The sequence below is a fragment of the Apteryx rowi genome, unplaced genomic scaffold, assembly GCF_003343035.1.
Source record: "Apteryx rowi isolate R43461 unplaced genomic scaffold, aptRow1 scaffold_8, whole genome shotgun sequence".
Taxonomy (NCBI): domain Eukaryota; kingdom Metazoa; phylum Chordata; class Aves; order Apterygiformes; family Apterygidae; genus Apteryx; species Apteryx rowi.
The window spans coordinates 3,945,769-3,963,375 of record NW_020451093.1 but is presented as its reverse complement, the minus strand read 5'-3'; the positions used below and the strand labels follow the sequence as shown (position 1 = coordinate 3,963,375).

The 17,607-nt window shown below is 35.8% G+C and overlaps 1 protein-coding gene across 1 annotated transcript in view; it reads left to right on the top strand.

The window, feature by feature from the left end:
- LRP1B (LDL receptor related protein 1B) overlaps window positions 1–10,950 on the top strand; it is a 572,531-nt gene extending 561,581 nt beyond the window's left edge. Inside the window, exons 88-92 of the mRNA XM_026088976.1 lie at window positions 1,941–2,017; window positions 4,233–4,323; window positions 6,981–7,125; window positions 8,154–8,252; window positions 10,810–10,950. Of these exons, the coding sequence (XP_025944761.1) occupies window positions 1,941–2,017; window positions 4,233–4,323; window positions 6,981–7,125; window positions 8,154–8,252; window positions 10,810–10,950 (553 nt within the window). The remainder of the gene's footprint in view (window positions 1–1,940; window positions 2,018–4,232; window positions 4,324–6,980; window positions 7,126–8,153; window positions 8,253–10,809) is intronic.
- Window positions 10,951–17,607: the final 6,657 nt, after the last annotated feature.

The window sequence follows — 17,607 nt, the reverse complement described above, 5'->3', positions numbered from 1 at the left end:
TGGTAAGCAGGAGAGAAAATGGCAGTTGGTTTGAGTTTTAAAATGCATTATTGTGAACAATATTTTCTGTAATTAATAACTGGGGGGGAGAAAAGTCCTTCACAGAAAGGACATTTAAGTGTGTATTTGCTGTGTTTATCTATGAGATTAGGGAAAAGAACTTACTAAATTATAATGTATTTTGTCTGTTGTATGAACATTTTTGAACCAACTAACAATTAATAAACCTTTTTGAAAGACCATCTGTGCAGTATTTATCTCCATAGAGTTTGAGTTGAGCACTTGCATAACATATTGTAGCAAAAATCAAATTAGAACCAAAATGAAAGTTCAAACATAATGTGAAACCCAGTAAAGGGATTTGTCTGAATGTTGGATTGTGCTGGAACAGGCATAAGGGCAAAGTGGGAAACTAGGCGTTCCTCTGCAGCGACCTACAAAGACAGAAGAGTCAAAATCATCTTTAGCAAAGCTAGCTAGAAATATCCTATAAGAATTCCACAATTTTTTATCCTCAGTATTTTGTACCTTTCCAAATCTTTTTGTATCATAGAATGTCAGTGGTTAAGCCTGTCCATCTTTTACTCCTGCAATTTATGTTTAATCCTTAGAAAGGTGTCGGATAACATTAGTCCTATATGCAAAGTATTCTTTATTGCATTTTTATGAAGTTAACCTATGTTGAAATTCATAAATAATTCAAAAGTATTTGGAAAAACATGATTCATTACACAATATGCAAGAGAGGCAGTTTTAAAGTGAGTATTTCCTGCAGCTTCCACAAGGAGGGTTTCATGTTCTGTAGTAAATAACCATATTTACAACAGGATGAATGATGCAGTTGGATTTCATTCATGTATTTGTTTCAGTTTTGAGGGATTTGCTGAGGCTGCATACATGGGCTCTTTGTGTTTGCTTTTATGCATGGTGAGCCATTTTCAGTCCCATTTGAAGAAATATTTACATAAGGAAATTATAGCAGAATAACTCTGTGCTCGTTCAAGCGCCTGGCTTGTGAGGCATATGTTCTTAACATAAAGTGTATTCCAGTGCCTTTGAAGTCAGAAGAGATATTGATGTTCCTTCAGTTTCATATCTTTACATGATTTAACTCTCACACATGCATTCACACACACACACGTGTATTTCTACAAATACATATTTACTTATATATAATTCAAAATTAAAAACATAATTAAAATGCAGAATTTTTAGAAAAGCATTTAAATCTGAAAAAAAGAAAAGGGGAACCACAGTTAATTTGTGAATATTATTCAAAGACAGATCTAATTGCTTAAGTAAATTATTACAACTACTCTTGTAAGAACTATTCTACGGTAAACTTTCCAATAGCCAGAGCGATGGGGGACAGGAGTACCATGGAAGGACCCAGTCACTGCAGATACTGCAGGTTACTAGATGCATGCAGTATTTTATGTCCAGTCAGATATGCTTCGTGCAGTGGGGAAGTGGCTGTTAGAGCTCCCAGTGGAAGCAGGCCCTAGAACAGGATAGTGCATTCGTGCTGCTATGTCCCTTAGCAAATAAACATGGCTGGACTAAGTTGGCTATGCATAGATCCAGCTCAGGTATTTCTTCATTATTGTATAGTAGGTAGTAATTGCTATAATAGATATAAATACGCTGTTTGTTATGGCTGTTTTGTTATTTAAGAATTTTAGAAAATGACTAGAATTAAGATTGCAATGGTAGTAACAGGAATTTAAGATACAAAGCTGTAGTTTTCAAATAAGTTACTTCAGAACGTTCAGAGTGATATGGTGTGTTGCTGGCTCCTCTCACGAAGCTTCTTGTTGATCTTGTAGAATCACCGTTATCATTCGTGTAGTTCTTGAGAAGCTGCTGGTGGTTTCTTTAGTAGGTTAGTGTGTTAACAGCTAACATCTATTAATTTCGCCATCTTAATTGGATCCTTTTAGATGTTCAGCCAACTGGTCAGGCACACAGTGTGAGAGGCCAGCTCCCAAAAGCAGCAAGTCTGACAACATCAGTACAAGTAAGTACTTCAATTAACAACAGCTATCACGTGTCAAATTTTGTTCAATTACAAATTATAACTTGATATTTTAGAATGAGAGTTTGTGAAACGATATGTGGTGGTTGCCTGTTTTTTCTAAAATAACAGATGTAGGTCTTTCTCAACATTTGATTGATATTCGGTGCTGTATGAGGTGGTTTGGATAGATATCATGTTACACACACACAGTTTCAAGGCCAGTCTGTACTTCTCTTAAAAAAAGTGCATCAAGTGGGAGGTGCTTGGTGATATCACTGCTGTGCAGAGCACGAGTACAAGACCTCTGACCATTTCAGTCCCACTGAAAGCCTCAAAAATAGAGTTGTAAGTAGTTCATATGTTTTGCATTGGCTGTCTGCAGAGGTTTGAATTTTTCCTACTGTGAAAATCACCCTGAAAGTAAGAATAGCTCCTGTCGTATTTTTTAAACGTGTCTGTAAGCATAAAAGGATGGTATTGCTACACTATTAGCAGTTTAAACTGGACAAGGTAGCCTGCAGTGCCCTGAGTATGCTGATGATATCCTGCTGTACATCCCTCAGTCACATTTAACCCAACTGGAATGGATTGCCCACTATTCAGGTCAGCTTGGTGCTTGGATGAAATCTGTCTAGCAATCCAGACAAGTCAAATAATACTTACAAGCTGGAAATGGTCAGAAAAGCATGCAGTATTTCTTGTTGAGGAAATACCTGCGATGATTTAAAAAAGAGGTGTTCGCCTTGTGCCTGCGGTTAGACCCCAGACTGCACAATGATCACCAGACAGCAACTCATGCCTGCTAGGTTGGTTTTTTTATTTTGCGTTTTTGTTTATATATATATATATATATATATATGTATGTATGTATACACACACACACACACATATATACACGTGTATATACATATATATACATGCACCTGTGAAGACATAAGCAACTTTTTTTTCTTCAAAGTGGAACTTCTAGTTTTTTACACAAATGTGGTCTTACAGTGGCATTGCTGGAATGTCCTTTACATGTTGAATCTTTGTAAGTTTGAATGAGTTCAGAATACCCAAGGTTTTTATTCAGTAGTACTTCATTTTGGGCCTATCCCAATCTGACTTGGCTTCCAGTAAGCCTTCAGGTAGAAGTACAATTATATATTTTGCAGTTCATTATTTAGACCATGTTTAATTTAGAGCAGAGACTGCCAACAACTTACGTAGTTGTCAATCTAACATGATACATGAATGATATTTTCATTTTTCTCCAGTTATGTATTGTGATATTAAAGAAAACTTATGTCATTCCACATCTTCCTCTTGCTGGAGTCCTGTAGTCCAAGAGCCAGTTTGAGATCTGTTACAGCATAAAATTATTTGTAGTGTGTATTTCTTTGTTGCCAGATGCTTATATTAGAACTGTGAAATTCTTAGAAGGATACAACCGCTGACCTTCTTCCTGCAGGTAGTCTCATGTCACTGAAGTCACCTGCCAAAATAAAGTGCAGACAATTTTCTTCATCTCTCTTCTCCCCTCTTCTCCTTTCCTTTAACATCACTGTCTGCTCTGTGCACTGTTTTTCTGCTACATTAAGCATTACTGCAGTTGCCTTGATTGCTTATATCAACATAACAAAATTATTGGCTCTCATGTTGAATGCAGTAAAATGCAGGAATGTACCAACCACCTATAAATGCATTTTGCTTACTGCTTTTCGTTTTTCCCACAAGTAAAAGTAATAAATATATATAAAAGCTAATAACAGTATTATTCAGTCAGATCCATGACTACTAAATCTTTTAAATTAATAATCATGTGATTTAAATGAGGTGCTAAAAATGACAGAGGCAGTTGAAGTCCGTGACCATGTTACTCAGTCCAAGCTGTTCTGTACATAATCGTATGGTAAAAGAGGGCAAAATTTAGAAGAGTTGTGTGTAGTGAGAATTAACGCAAAGTATTGATATCCAGAATAAAAGAGCATATGGTTTGTTGATAAACTTACTTGTAGTTTGTACACCAATATCTGTAACAATATTTTTCCATTTATCAATATTCAAATCTCAAATTAATGAACCTCAACACAGATCACATCATATATTGGTAAGGGAAATTATTCTTTTTTAAATTAATTTAACTATTTCACAGCTGTGAAAATTACTAGGTCAGAAAATGTTTAAATTTGAAACTGTGAATATTCAACGATATTTCCTTTCCCTGTTTCAGGAAGCATTGCAATCATTGTTCCTCTTGTTTTATTGGTGACTTTGATCACTACTCTGGTAATTGGACTATTTCTTTGTAAAAGAAAACGAAGGTAAGTAATTTTATACTTTTGCATGGTGTAAAAAAAATGAACAAAATACTTAAAATATAGACAGCTCTTTTCATGTCAAAAGTCTACTTACATGTGAACAAGTATTTCTTAAAAAAAAAAAAAAAACTGTTTCTGGATGCAATGAATTAGTTGAATTTTGGTTCTTGTAGGAATAATCATCTCTATTACTTATATTCCAGCATACAGTAGATAAGAAAGTATAGTTCTTTTCCTGTCAAACTTGACCAATCCTGCCAAAGCTGTATAAGTGTTAATATTTTTTATCCAGAGGCTTCGTGAACAGAATTAATGTATTTCATTGAAACCATGTAATCAAGAAAGAATGCTCATCTCTATAAATGCTTGTAGATAGTCTGTGCAGAATTTCCAGTTTCTAATTGTATTCACTGATTTATTTACATTGATTAATATGATTTGATTTTATATAATTTATAGTGAAAATGTAAACAATATTCAGAGCATCTACCATAGAGTCACAAGCCTTGTCATCATTAGTGCATTTCTTTAGTATCTTGTATAGCAAACTAAGTTCCAGGACTGACCAGTAAATCTTTTGTTCTCTTGAATTTGGCTTTCTTAGAGCTGATAATTAAGTTAGGCTGGGCAGCAGACGTTTTGACTGTGGCAACTTCTTCTAAGGCCGTGTTAAGCCTGAACAATACCCAAGCTTTATGCATTTGAAATGTTTATGGTAAAAATCTGAGTATACATGATTGGGGCACTGGTGAATTTGCCAAGGGAAGTTTATAACTTGGAGACAGGTAACCTTGGTACAACAGAGATTCCGGCTATTTATGAAAGGAAAATTAATTACATATGTGATTTTCTGTTGGCGTTGGAAAAAATAGAGGCAAAAGGAATGAGAAGTGGTGAGTCTGGAGCAAGAGAAGGTTTACAGAGAGGAATAAAAATTGAGATAGGCAGTGTAGAGTGGAATAAATGTTATGAGGATCTTGATCACGTGAGGATACAGAGATGAAGGTAATAGGGGAGAAGGTGGAGTATACAACATTAAGAATGTTAGAGCGATAATTGGCAGGGGAAGCAAGGATGTTTCTGTTCTATGCAGACACCTGGGAGAGCTGATAGCTTCTTCATGATTAGCAAAGTGGTGGCACTGGAGATGGAGATATAACAAGGAAAAATCAGACTCCAAATAATAACAGTGTGGCCTAGTAGAGAACACCTGGCCTGGGAATCAGAAGGCATAGCATCTACTGCAGGCCTGCAGTTGGGCTGCTTTTGGTCCTGAACAGCTTACTTCCTTTCCCCTGTAGCTTGTTACCCGCCTGTGAAGCTCAGATAATGACTTCTTTTGTAAAGTCCTTTAGAAATGTGTGATGAACTTACTGATGCTGCAAACATGGCCTTCCATGAGACTCAGTCCTCCAGACTGTCATTACCATCTCACATGTAGCATCTCTCCTGCAAACTCTGTTGTTTACTAGTAAACATAAATTTTTAAATCCTTTTCTAAAAGCCAGCAATATAAAAAAATAATTCTCTGATCGCAGTGTTAGTAACACTTAGCATGCCAGGCTCCATGGGCATCATGTGCTGCTGTCCCTAAACACCAAATTTAATGATAGCCAAATCCTGAAAACTAGTTGCTGGTCTGTAAGTCATTTCAGTTGAACAAGTTACTCTCACTAGTTAAATAATAGATCTTCAGTAGTAAAATAGAAACGAACCTGAATAGAAACAAATAAAAAAAACCTTTTTTTTTCATGAAATTGTATTTGAAAGTGTGTATTAGCTTTTGTTATCTCTTCAGAGAAGACTTTCAAGTATTAAACTAGGTTTATATTGTTCAACACTTGTACAGTACAGATAAGTATTTAAGAAATGTATTTTTCTATGCCATTGCTGAAAAATACAGATCTTTTAGCATCTTGTGACTTCCCTAGTATTCTCTCATAATTCTAGAGAACATGCTGAATCAGGAAAAATTACCCTCTTCGGGTTATTTCAGTTGCTCAAGCTAAAATTTCCTTCTTAACTAAAAGAACTGAATTCAGCAACGCAAGCAGTTAAACTCAATCATGTGAAAATCATGTACTGGTCTTCATTATTTTTTAATTCAAGTTTAAAAATAAGAATTCACCTTTACTAAAGTTTGAAAAAATTCCAGTTGAACTTCAGCTTTTCAGTAACCAATTGATAAGGAATACAAACTGGAATTTTTTATGTATCACAATGAAACCGTTTGTTTTTCCTCAGATTATGACAGACTTTAGCCTACTGCTTTCAAATGAGAAAGGGGATGATTAATATTAGCTCCATCCTGATTACTGCAGAGAAGCTGCAATGAGTTTGCAAGGTCTTCCTTGAGAATTGAGGGAAATTTGGAAAGAGTGGGAGGAATTCAGGGGCATAAACAATGAGTTTCATACTGCTACAACCAAACTGAAAAAAACAGTAAAATGCTACTTCCAGTCTGTGTCAGATCTGCACATATGCTCAAAATGCTACTTTTTGGGAAGAATACAAGGACTTTCTGATCATCTCTGCTGGAAATGCTGTTTCATCTTAATGATTTAACATAAATAAAGTAAAATTCATACTTTTTTAGGATGAAGGATCCAAGAAATGACTTGAAAAATCACTAGTCTTTTTTTTGTGTTTATGCATTATAGGACAAAAACTATCAGAAGACAACCTATTATAAACGGAGGAATCAATGTAGAAATTGGCAATCCATCATATAACATGTATGAGGTTGGCCATGATCACAGTGAAGGTGGTCTTCTAGCTTCAGATTTTACTGTAAATGCAGAAAAGGTAATTTTTTTTCTAGAGGCAAAACTACTTATTTTATGTGTTGGAAGGGTTTTGACTTTGAATGTAATTAATAGAAAGTTAAAATAACATTTAGATTTAGCTATACAATGAACATAAAGAGAAGTTAGATTTCATTAGAAGAAACTTCATGTCTATTTTATAAATTGTTTTGCAGTCTGATGCTGGTCGATGGATCTTCTTTTCTGGTGTCTGCATTTTACCAAAACAGAGTTAAAACTAAACTGCAAAATGTATTTTTGTCATAGAAGTATCTGCCTTAAATTACCAAATTGTAACCTATCTTTTTTAATCTAGTCACAACTATACTGAATGGAAATATATTACCAGTACAGTCTGCCTTCTGAAATGTGAAAGAGTGTATTCGTACATATGAGACTGCTTTATTTCATAGATGAAAAGTTCCAAAAGCACAAAGCATTCAGAGTCCTGGCTGGATAGATTAAATGTTTACACAAAGCTAGGAAGCGTTATCATTTTGCTGTAAAAGACGCTGCCGCTTCTGCAGCACTACTCTTTAGTGGTTGACCTCCCTGAGTGACGTGACAGGGGACGGGCAGGGTAATGCCGCAGTATCTCTGCTAGAGCTCTGTCATCAGACGTACAGCGAAGGGCAGCCATCACTCTGTGGCACTCCTGACAAAGCAATAACCGGATTGCTGTTAGCTCTAGCGATGGCGTTGCTGAATCGCACTGTCACTGTGCGGAATACAAGAGGTAGGATGAAAGGGGACTAACTCGCTGGAGGATGAGTAACTGAACCGATGCCTATTTTGAAGCCTGGCTCTAATGCTTAATGACAAATGATTTTCAAATGCTGAATTTCTTTCTCCTACTGAATGCAAGAATCTTCCCAGCTAAAGAATACTTGTAATTACTTGAGGTTTGTTTAATTGTAGGTAACTCTAAAAGAATGTCTTTAACCACTGCACTGTTTATTTAACAGTGATTATAAGTACACATGGAAGATGCTCTGTTAGCACAGAAACTAAATTTTTCTGTTTATACAGGCCAGATACATAGGGGGAGGGCCCACTGCATTCAAGCTTCCCCACACAGCTCCATCCATCTACCTAAACTCTGACTTGAAAGGACCACTATCTACAGGGGTGAGAAATGATGATTCAAATCCATTTCATTCCACCACAGCCCCTTTCTAAACAAAGTTTGTGTGTCATTTTAGATTAGAGGCATTTTCTGTCTGTTTTTTATTTTGTTTTTCTTTGTTTAATTGGCAAGGAGAATGACAGGAAATAATGCATTTCAAATTTGAAATAGGGAGTGCCTCTCTGCATACAAAGTTTTGTCTGTACCCATCATTGTAACATGATCTAAAGCTTTAAATGTATCTTTGCAAAAGAATGCAAAACCAATAAGCAATGTCTTGTTTTTCATAGCATTAAACAAAAATGACAGAAGTATATCTTGATATATATGCAATATATAGGTAATTAAAGGCATTTAGTGAAGTTTATCAAACTGAAAGAAGTTCCCGAGTAAATGAAAACAAGTCCTTTTAATTTAGGGGAAATTCATATACACTAAAATGAGCAATGTCCATTAGTATTTGCAATGCATTTTTGGACTGTTCAGCTTCCAATCAATTTTTATTGATAATGATAACTAACATCATAAAATAGTTATGTATAAAACATCAGACTTTGACTGCAATTTAGCATGATTTTGCAAACATTGAAGTTTAAAATATTAAAAAGAAAGGGACATCAATATAACGTTCATTTTCATATGCCTCAGTTTATATATTCATTTTTGTGCCATTTGCATTCTTGCATGATAAAAATAAGTTTTTTAGTATTTGAAAGTTTAATAATTTGTGTAGAGTATGATATTTCTGATGGACCACAAAACTGAGGATGAAGAAAGGTAGAATATATGCCCATCTCTAACACTGATCGTTTCCATTATTCAAGTCACTCAGGTTACTTTCTGTATCTCACTGTAGTGCATACTGCATTATACTGTTGGTACCCACACAAAGAGGAATCATAAGACATTACCTACTGCTTTATATGTGTCAGTAACTCCATGAGGCACTGACAAATGAGAAGTGTCATTATACTGTTGTAGTTATTATCCTTAATAGTGATTGTCAATCAAATGAAAAGTCCTGCCAAATGAAATAAACCTAAATTTCTGTTATCTTAAATTGCTGGTGGTAATCATCACCACTGATGTAAAGTTCTCCAAGTCAATGTGCACAGAAAAGTATAACTGAGAATTTGCTCTCATAAATTGCTACAACAGCTGATTACATATTTATGTGCCATTAATATAGAAGAGTAGCTTCTTCTTTCTTTCTTTTTTTAAACAAATGTGACTCACCTTTTTCTGCCTCCATTCCAGGAAAATGTGATACCAGGCAATCACTTTATCATCTGTAACAGAAAGAATAGGCAGCTAACCTAGATAAGTAGCTGCCACGTCTAGCTTGCCTAAAGAATATGTAAATCTTGGTTCAGAGAGGGTATTGATTGAAAGGGAAGGAAGAGCCAAATTTCTAAACTGCTTTTAATCCATATTAGCCAGGGTGTAGTCAGGGTGTTTGCAAGTCAAGAACATTTATCCGCTTCTGAGCTGGGTTATTCTGAAGTTCAGCCCCTTCTTACACGCACCAAACAAATCAATTTACCTGTTTTTTAGCTTACTGCTGTTCCACTTGCAGTATTTGAATAAGCTAAGCTGTACTGTTTTGTTAGTTAGAGAATGATCAAAAGGTACCCTTTCCAGTTATTACAGGTAATAAGCTGAAAATCTAGTTGGATAGCAAAAGTCTTCTATGAGACAATAAAAACACAAAGTGTGAAGGAATAAATGGAGACAGTTACATTAAAAATCTGGATAATGCTTTCTCTTTAGCATGAATGATAGAAGAGTAAGTTTTCATCCATGTTACACATCCTTCTAAGCTGTCAGACACAGGAGATTCTGAAGTGCTTTGCAGAATTAAAAAAGGACTTGTCCTATGCTTAAGTACCACTCATTTCAATAGATTTTTTTATTACAGGTGAAACTACCAAAATCATTAACATTGAGAAAATACTTCTCAATCTGTAAATACTATGATATGTTAACAGTTATGCTGGTTTATTATTAAATAAAGTTTAATTTACCTTACTAAAGTATTGAATTTTTGGTCAAATCATGTTGTATATTTGGGCCACAGAATTCGAAAACATGGTCAGCAATTGATGGGATGCTGATGTCTTAGAACAGGTAATATACGGAACCTGTTGGTTGCAGTTTTCTACTGTTAAACTTGTCACATGGTCTCACAGTGCACCTTCTCTATAAACTTCTTCATATCTATTCTGAAATCTTCCAATGTAATAAGGTGGACAAGCCAACTTCAGAGACATTTTTCAAGGTTTTTGTTTTTATTATTGTCACTGTTTTTATGGTTTTATTGTCATACTGTTCTGCATGTCACGTCATTGATTATTTTAATAGCATGTCTCATACCATGATTTTAATTTTAACTAAATAATTAACTCATTATCAGGTTTGCAGAAGTCCAGGTACCTATTAAATATGTCCAGTTATATTTTATGTATACTCGTTCTTGCTTTAACAAAACCATTTCCATTTCCATAAACATTTATTTCTGTTTAATCTGACTGGTCTAATGAGCGCTTAATTTCTCTGCAGCCAACAAATTACTCCAATCCAGTATATGCAAAGTTATACGTGGATGGACAAAACTGTCGAAACTCCTTTGCAAGTGTTGATGAAAGAAGAGAACTCCTTCCAAAGAAAATAGATATTGGGATAAGGGAGACTGTGGCATAATCTGCTGTTACCTTTTATACTCTGTATAAATGTATAAAATATAAGGATTACTTTTCTATGTACCAACAGTATTATAATTGTTTTGGCATCAGCATTACCTCTGTTTTTTGTTTGGTTGATTGTTTTCTGGGTTTTTCCTTTGCTGATGACTTTTGACTGACCATTTGTAAGGTATTTTTATGAAAAAGAAACTGCACTACGGTACAATTTACAACAATGCTGCTGAAATAACACACCTTTAAATTTGTTAAAATTGCAAACAACGTATTCGTTTGTAGCGTGAAAATGAGCAATCTATTTTCTATGAACTTTTTTGGTTCTACTTAATCAATGAAGATGGTATCTGCACTTTTTCATTATGTAGTCTGGAAGCTGTAGTACAGTGTGTAATTTTGTTTATTTTAAATGGTGAAAGAATGGTTGAATGGTCTACTCTCTTCTTTGTGCCCATTAGAATTTCTCTTCAGATCCTGATAAAGCTAGATAACTTTTCACAAACAGACATAACTTGCTTTTGAATTAGCTGTAGGTTGCCGAGAAGTAAACAAGACTATAGAAATGAAACATCTAATGATCTGCATGAACACAAATGATTATGTTTCAGAAATTCAGTGACTGTACATGATATACTAAACATATATACCATGTAAACAAGCTTTGTATTTATTAAAACCTTATAGAACATAGTAACAATATATCTTGAAAGCTGAAACCTTACTTGCTGTGGGACAAAGCATACGAACTCCAACAGTCCTGTAGGACAGTAGCCACCCTAGAGCACAAGAGGGCATTGCCTACACATGCATTATATGTTTATTCACTTAATCACATGCATTACTTATGGATTAATAATTCCCCGACACATACCAAGCAGTAGGAAGATTAAAAAAAAAAAAAAAAAAAACTTAAGCACACACACATGATCACAGCATTGAGTTTTGACAATCACCAAAAGAGTCATACCTGTTTAAAGATATGCTAAGGAATCAAAAACACACCAGTTCCTTTAAATGAAGATAAACTGTAATACTGCTGAGGTAAAACATAACCAAATTGCATATAGGTGGAACTTTACTTAAGCCCAAGTTTCAATAGTCTGGATTAAATATCAAAATTCAATTCTGAAAATGAAAAGCAAGAGTATCAGTTTCCAGCACTTCCTCTGACCTGGTCTGTTTTCTGTTGTTGCTAAGAAGAAAAATCTGACTCACCTTTTTTTAATTTTGATGGAAATAAAGAATACAGTTTCTTTCAGGTTTAAACTGAATCAAAGTATTTTATACATAACTATAAAGGCACAAAAGACTTATTCACACATATACTGTGGAGGACTCTTCGTTCCTCTGCAAGACATGACTGACTTTTAGCTATCATAATATATTAACCTAACAGATTAAATATGTTTGTGGTTGCTCTTTATTCCCTTTGTACAAGCATTACAAAAATAACTGCTGTTTTATAAAAGATTTTTGTTGTACTATTGTGCATGCATACTACCTATTTCTAAACTTTGCCATATTGGGGCCTTTATAAACTCCTGATTTATGTAATACTAGTGCAATTTTGCTTGAACAATGTTATGCATATCATAAACTTTTTCAGGTTCTTGTTTAAGTACATTTTTTTAAATTGAACAGTATTTTTCATTTTGGTTATAATAGTCATTTTGCCTATGTTTCTACAATGAAGTGTTAAATACTTTATAAAAAAGATTGTTGACTGACTTATTTAAATGAAAATCTACATACTTATATCAGTGTGTTGACTAGTTTTTAAATTTAAATATAAAATGAAAACTAAAAGGAAGAGCAAATCAAAGGGACAGAGTGGTATGTTGTACAAAGGCCTAAATTCCTTTTTTAATGGTGACTTTTGCTTTTTACACAAATTCTATTTGAATGTTTTTGCAGCTCTGCCCATGTTTGGATAACTTTAGGAGGTGTATAGCTGTATATTATGTCAATAGAAGATTAAAAAATATTTTCTATAAAATAGTGAATTAAATAGTTTCATATCATATAGCTATGATCTTACAGGTCCTACCTTTATTCTGCTGAAGTCATCAGAGGTGGATTTGGCCCTCAATTTTTGCATAATTGTAATTTTTATGAGGCATGAGAAGGTAGTTGCTCTTTGCATAAACATCATTGTTTATTTTATGGAAGAGTCAATCTCAAATATTAATACCCGGGCAGAACTAAATTTCAACTAGTTGGTATGGGCTGGTTCAAGCATGAATTCGAAATGGTAAACTCTTATATTGATTTGATTAAATTTATTATCATGTCTCATGTTTCCTCTCAGTGAGACATTTTTGTTTGCTTCATATTAGCTTAAATGTAAATTATTTTAAAAGTTTAAATTTATTCATTTCCTTAGAAATACTCAGACAGTTGGCATCATTGGAGTTATTTCAGATTTGCACTGGATAGTAGGTCAGAATCTGGCCTTATGCTCATAGGAAGAATTTTGATGGAGATCCTGTGCTCTACCATTTCCATGCGTGAAGACCTCTAAAATACACCTTGCTGTAATAATCCCCAGTGGACTGAGGGAGGTGGGGGTATTTTTTTCTTAATTTGCCATGGTTCTCCATAGGAACTGTTTCTCGCAATCCCTGTAACAGCCCCAGAAGCCCCAGGGTCTGTACTGACATGAAACACATAAGGAGCTGAAGGGCGGCAGGAGGTGGGCTGAGGTCCTGGTCAGTGACCCATATGTGCATCCATATAAGTTCAGAAGAATGATTTTTAATAATTTTTAATGCCACAGGTTTTTGTGTGTTTTAAGTTAGCATAAGCTAAGAAGAGAAAATCTGGATAAATGCACCTGTATCACTGACTAAAGCATCCATCTTTTCAGGGTATAGCTGCAAGGTTTCTTTTCAGTTACTTTCCTGAAGATACTAATGGCATTTCATGTGAAATGCTAGTACTGTACTATTTCACTGAATTCACCAAGCTAATTTTTTTCTATAATACTAATACTTTTTCTTTGAAATGTGATTTGTGTCTTTGAATTGATATATCTTTTGCTAAAGAGCGATGGTTTTGATATTTGCAAAAGGAAAGCTCTGTATTGGAACGCCCTTAAAATTTCTGCCTAACTTTATTATTAATTGTCATGGAGATCACAGAGAAGGTGCCAACATAATAATTATTTTATTTTTATCAAGCTGATAGTGACCAGAATCAATGTGGTCACGCATGTAATAAAATTATGTCTAAATAAATTTTTGAAATTCTTGTTTCACATAAAAGCACGTAATGTATCAGAATAGAACAAACTTCTTTCTCATGCATTCCCCTTTTGGGGGGATGAGAAGATGAGAAAGGAAAAAATGTCAGTGATAATAAAGATAATAAAAGGTCCTCAAGGTAATCAGCTTTAAAAATAAAGACATTTTTCATGTGGAAGAAGCAGACCAACAGTGAATCTAGCCTGTCTAGCCCTGGGCATCTCTGCAAAGATACTGAGGCATTTGGAATTATTCATGTCTCAGAGAGATGGATTGGTGGGCAGAAGTATGGCTAACAGAGGGAATGACAATTTGTCTTCCTAGTTCTCTAATTTATCACACTTACCACCTCCACATGGGTGAAATACAGATGTGATGAAAATAAGGGTTTTGTAATTTAGTGCCCATACTGTGAGATGACAAAAAGGATCAAAGAAGCGTAAAGCATCTTTTTGCTGCCTTACGTCAGCATCACATCACTTAGTACATGTTGTGACTCAGGTGACCTCTAACAGTGGTCTTCAAGGCAATACCTGAATAGAAGAGACTGCTGGCCTCAAGACGATGTTGAATGAGTTTTTCCTGGAAAGAGGTTGATGTTACTGCTACCTCTGTTACTGCTACTAAACCCAATGATAGTACATTGCTGGCAAAAGAGCTCAGATTTTTTCTTACAAAAAATGTTTATTAAGGTATGTACATATGCACAATATGTATAGTATCAGAAGTGACATACAGTTGAGTAAAAACTCATTTTAACAGGTGAGTAAAAAGGAAGATCTGGAAATGCCAGAGGAAACTCAAGAGATGATACATTAATTTAGGATTACTGTTAAGCTGTTTTATTTTGAATTACTGCATCCCAAGTTAATGTTCAACCTGGAGAAAAAGATTATGCAAACGGGTCACTTAATTTTTCTAAACCTTAAACAAGTTTGAACATTGCAAGAGCTGGCACCTCAACAGATTGCAGGATAAAGCTGTACAGTCAAATAATTTCTCACGGGCTTCATATCAGTAATGTGCAAGCAGCAGTCTTGTATCCCAAAAGTAGGGGTTTGATGATTAGTATAAGAAAAACAGAGTAAGATAAACATATGTAGATTTAAGGTAGTGCTAGCCGAAGAGATGATCTGCTCAACAGATCAGTTTTCAGCCGCCTGAATAACTCTAGAGAAACGGGGAAGGGTTTCCACTTGAGCTGCGGTGGAATGGATGTCCATGTTACAGAGAGGTCTAAATGGGCTGGTGTCCAAATATAGTGCCAAAAAATACCATGTGTGTTTGCTGTGCACTGAGCTTTCCAATAGGCAAAGGTCTACAACCATCCAGGAGCCTGGATAGTCTTGCTCTGTCCAAATACTAGGAGACAATGTTGATGATAAGATATAAATTTTTAAGTCCTTTGACAATTACAAGATTTGGACATCACCCCCACAGGCAATACGGTAGAACATACTAAAGACGGAGTCCTGTCTCGTTGGAGAGGCATCGGTGAGGCCTTTGAAGAGCGCAATAATTGCTGGGTGCGAGAACACTGTCACACTTGGTAGGAAAGCGGTAGCAGAAAGTATGTCAAACAGAGCTTTCTGTTGTCTTTCCCAGACCTCATGCCTCAGTGGCTGAGGTTATTGGCACAGCCTTTCTCTTGGGGTGTTCAGCCAGACTACACAAATAGTCATAGCTTTGGCTGCAAGGTTAAGGGGTGCACTGTCTGTTCAGAGACTGTTTCCCTGGATAAGTGACTGTGCCAGGGCTGGTGTGTCAGGGCTCAAGCAGAAAGTTTCTGCTACTGAGACACGTGGGGCAGCTCCTTGGAGCTCCGTTCATGCTCTATTCCAACCGAAAGTCAAAAGGGATGGGGCTGCTTTTGGGAGGCTGGTCCTCCAGCCTTTTTTGGGAGAGCAATCTGCACCTTTCCGCAAGGAACTGATAGTTGTTCATGGCAGTCCCTTCATGTGAAGGTGTATATAGATAAATACTCCGGTTCTCCTTTGAGGCATGTCATCTATGTGTAATTCATAGCCCCATCCTTCTGTTTTTCATTGTCAAGAAACAGGATATGGAAAACATTGCAAGAAACTGGGAAGAAGGTTTGCTCCTCATTCCTTTCATGGTCTCTTAAACAACACAGTGAAAGAAGCAAGGCTTAGACATCTCCTCATGGATACCTTGGCTGCGGTGCTTATAGATATGCTTCCTGTGTGAGTGTATGTATAGACAAAACATCTTAAGGGAGAGCAGTGACAGGTAAGTGACCTTTTTTTCCAGAGATGAATTATTTTGTTGTTTAGATGTAATGAGTGTGTCTCTCTCTTCATAGTGTACTGCCCTTCCAGACAGCCCATCAGTCCGATCTTGCAGTGATTTCTTGGAATATGGGTTTGTTTCAAACAGTTGCATCTTGGATTAGGTGCCAGGCACATAACTAGGCATAGACATTAAAACATGACTACTTTAAGAATGCCATATGGTTTACCTTTCCAGAATAGCTATATAGGTTGCTAGCATTTTGCTGGAGCAAGGCACTGAAAAGGTTCTCTGCCTGTGTATCTATCTGAGGGGTTCTTGATAATCAAATGGAGAGGACTTTCCCTGAGAAACCATGGCGATCACTGTTGTATGGTGTCTAACTATGGCATGCTGATGGTTCGGTTTGGATATCATCTAAGGTTGGCAAATTGCATTATATAGGTTATAGGAGGCCTTTTCGCCTGTAAACCTAAGATATGTATGGGCAAACCGGTGACTCATGAGTCCTGAATTTCAAACAGTAGTTCCCAGTGTTGGCAAGCCTGAACCAGACCAGATAAACCTTTGCTGCTGTGGAATTATGTACTGCTACTGTGAGCTTAAAATAGCAGTACATTAAGATTTTTATCTGTTGAGTCTGAGGCCCAGATCTTGTTAAGAGCTTTGGTGTTAGCTGAACAGCTGACGTACTCGTGCAGAACCTACTAAAGTACAGTTAGCAAACCTCATCTCCTCCTGGGAGCTGGCTCCCATGACCTGCAGGAATTTGAGGAATATTCTGAATGCTCTGAGAGAGGATGAAGAGAGGTACCCAATATTAATTTGGGAGTTGCCCAAAAGAAATTCTGCATGCTTGGGGAGATATGATAGGAAAATAAGTATTCTGTAAATCAAGAGCTTCAAACTGACATAAAAGCTAGAGTCACATAATTAACTTGAAAAAATAATTTACTGAGCTGTCATAGGTCCAGAACCAATTTTCTTTTTTATACGGATTAGGAAATAAAGTGAGTAATCACATAGGAATATTCACACAGTGGAAAGGAATCCACAAACTTTTGTGATAGCAGCTCAGTAGAGGTGTCCTTACGAAGAACAGAGTGATGAGAGTGGGGTGAGATGGAGGTGATTTGAGTACCTTTTGTGTATTAGCTTAAGGTTACCCT